Source organism: Castanea sativa, chromosome 3 (assembly GCF_040712315.1).
Source record: "Castanea sativa cultivar Marrone di Chiusa Pesio chromosome 3, ASM4071231v1".
Taxonomy (NCBI): domain Eukaryota; kingdom Viridiplantae; phylum Streptophyta; class Magnoliopsida; order Fagales; family Fagaceae; genus Castanea; species Castanea sativa.
The window spans coordinates 45,268,276-45,271,019 of record NC_134015.1 but is presented as its reverse complement, the minus strand read 5'-3'; the positions used below and the strand labels follow the sequence as shown (position 1 = coordinate 45,271,019).

The 2,744-nt window shown below is 37.9% G+C and overlaps 1 protein-coding gene across 1 annotated transcript; it reads right to left on the bottom strand.

Annotated features, from left to right (window-relative positions):
• Nucleotides 1-184: 184 nt before the first annotated feature.
• Nucleotides 185-1,716, bottom strand: LOC142626695 (uncharacterized). The gene has a single exon (XM_075800403.1). The coding sequence runs from the start codon at nucleotides 1,714-1,716 to the stop codon at nucleotides 211-213; it is 1,506 nt and encodes a 501-aa protein (XP_075656518.1). The 3' UTR covers nucleotides 185-210.
• Between the last annotated feature and the right edge of the window lie 1,028 nt (nucleotides 1,717-2,744).

The window sequence follows — 2,744 nt, the reverse complement described above, 5'->3', positions numbered from 1 at the left end:
GTTCCCCAAAACTACGCTAATAGACAACCATAATAATACAATAGATTCAAAAATAAAGAATTAAAGGCTCAACCTAAATGAAAAATATACATAAAAATTAAAACAACAGTGGTCCTTCTATAAACAATTATTGTGAATGTTGAAATTACACTAGGCACATTGATAGATCACTTTTTACATTATTGTGTAGCACCTCCCAACTGGTGGCCATTATATGTGTTGCTTGACATTTGGATTTTTCCCAAGAACACAGTCACGATGAGCAGGAAAGCTGCACTCTGCACAATAGTAAAACCATTGCTTGGGATCTCGTTCTTCTTCACAGATATCACAATAATATTCACCGGAGTCATCTTCAGGAGTATAACAGAGAGTGAATGGATGTTCATGTTGGCTGTACCATGTGGTTAGTGGTAGTGTAGCACATTTGAAGTCAAGAACAAAATCACAAGTGGCACAACGAAATACTTTATACATTTCAGAACTACAACTACTACACTTTTGTCTAATGCTTGTGCTGGAGAGGTAAAGACGATGCTCATGACAGGCATGAGTAAGGGTGTCTGATAATAAAATACATTGAACATTGTAATTATACTCGCATATTTGACAGTTGTATTTTAAGCCATTGCACCACTGGGCACAGGTAATACAAAAAAAAGAATCTTGCTGATAATTGAGGGTGAGAGGGTGAGTATGAATAGGGTGTCGTTTTATTTTGGGTAATTTGGAACAAGATTTATGAAGAAAGAAGCTACACAGTGTACAACTATAAAATGGAGAAAGAATGGATTGTACGCACCCGTTGCATTTTGTGTTATTCGAAATCTCCTCAGTAAGCTTCAAATCATGCTCGTGACTCAAGTGTTTGATTTTTGTGGCTATTTCAGTTCCATCCTCCCCCATAGTGGTTTTTTTGACTTTGCAAATTTCTAAGACAAAGGTTTGATGGAGCTCTAGATCTTCAGATTTTGACTCGGTGGACTGCTCCTCTTTAAGTTTCTGCAAATTTATGTGCTCCCAGTTCCAGGAGAGCATAGCACAATAGAGGTGGGCAGCAAAATTGCATCTTGAGCAATAGTAAAGGTAGAGTGTATCCACTTTTCGAACACAGAGTAGACAAATTGGAGAGTCGGATTGATGGACTTGAAGAGAAGGGGTGAGGTGGAGAGGGTGGTTGTGACGATAAACTTTCAGTATGCGTGGGCAAGCAGCACAACGTGAATGTATACCGAAATCGCATTGGACACAACAATAGGGCAGATTGCCTCCTTTGCCACAGAAGTCACAAGTGAACTTCATCAGCTTCCAAATGCTGCGGGTCAATTGGTGGTCATGGACTTCAGTTTGGATGGTGAGTGATAAAGAAGAACATCTGATGTGAATGTTGAAGTTGCAACGGTAACAACAATAACTGTATTCACTACTCTTTTCTCCGCAGACATCGCATTTGCTGAATTTGTCAAATTCTTCTTCATTGTGACGATATGTATTTATGCCAAAGAGAATAAGAGGATGATTTGGGTGTGAGGGATGGTGCAACCCAAGGGGTAGTTCTGCACATGATTTATGATGAATGTACTGCCCTCTGCATTCTTTACAACTGTAGCTAGGACCAAATACTGGTTCGAAGCACCCATTACAAGGTCGTCCACTTCTTTCGTCTTCATTAAAGACCAACGGATGCTTCCAATGCCACCAATGTTGAAGCTCCATTGTCTGGACAACATCAAATTTGGTTAGAAAATAATGACAATGCAAAACAAACTGAGAAAGAGAGAAAAGCACATGAGATGCTTGATTGAAGTCTGGTAGCATTTTTTTTTTCTGACTAACTATCATCAAGTCCCATGGAACAATTAGTAAAGTTTTGTAAAAAGAGTAAAGACCAATACCCAATAGACAATCTCGCACTTCTCCACTAAGCTTAGACACTAATGCTCTCGCTGGCTGGGCTTGCTCAAATTTGATTTGGAAATCCAATTTTTAATGTCAACTTGTGAGATTAAAGGTGTGAGGATTCTGGGATTTAGTGCCCGTTTGTTTCAACTTTAAGGAGGCCAAAACGTGTGTTTTCTAACCCAAAATTCAAAACACGTGTTTGGTAAATTTTTTCAAAAGTGCGTTATACAAAGTGTGTTTTCTAGCACAAAGGATTTCTACGTTTTGGCACGGCAGCTTTGAGCTACAGTTGCAAAACGCACAAACACTTTTTCTCAACAAAAAAAAAATATTACTGTTGATGGGTTTCTCTTTTTCCTAAATTGCCCATAGTATTTTCTGCTCCTCTATGTTGCTATGCTGCGGCATCTTGTCTTCTTCTTCTTCGTCTTTTTCTATGCTGCTTCTTCTTCTTCTTCTTCTTCTTCTCTTCTCTTTTTTTTTTTTTTTTTTTTTTTTGATTTACATCTTACATATCTAATCTCAAAAAACCTTTTGAATTCGGTAGAGTTTTTGATAAATGGAAAATATGGAGTAGAGAGAGGGAGCGAGAGAAGAAGACGATAGTAGGAACGTGGAAATGAGTATATGGTGGAGAAAGTCTATGGAAGAGAGTATGTGGGGCTTTGTGTGGAGGAAAGTAAAAGAAAAGGAAAATAAGAAGAAAAGGAAGAAGTCAACGAGTGGATGAGAAAAAAGTGAAAGGAAAAAAAATAAAAAGAGTTTTTGGGTTTGGGTAAAGTAACGTGGAAGAAAATATAGAGAGTATGAACACAGATTATTTCACAACTTTTTTTTTGACA

Excerpts from the sequence above, each read along its gene's own strand:
- LOC142626695 (XM_075800403.1), bottom strand. The coding sequence starts at position 1,716 with ATGGAGCTTCAACATTGGTGGCATTGGAAGCATCCGTTGGTCTTTAAT.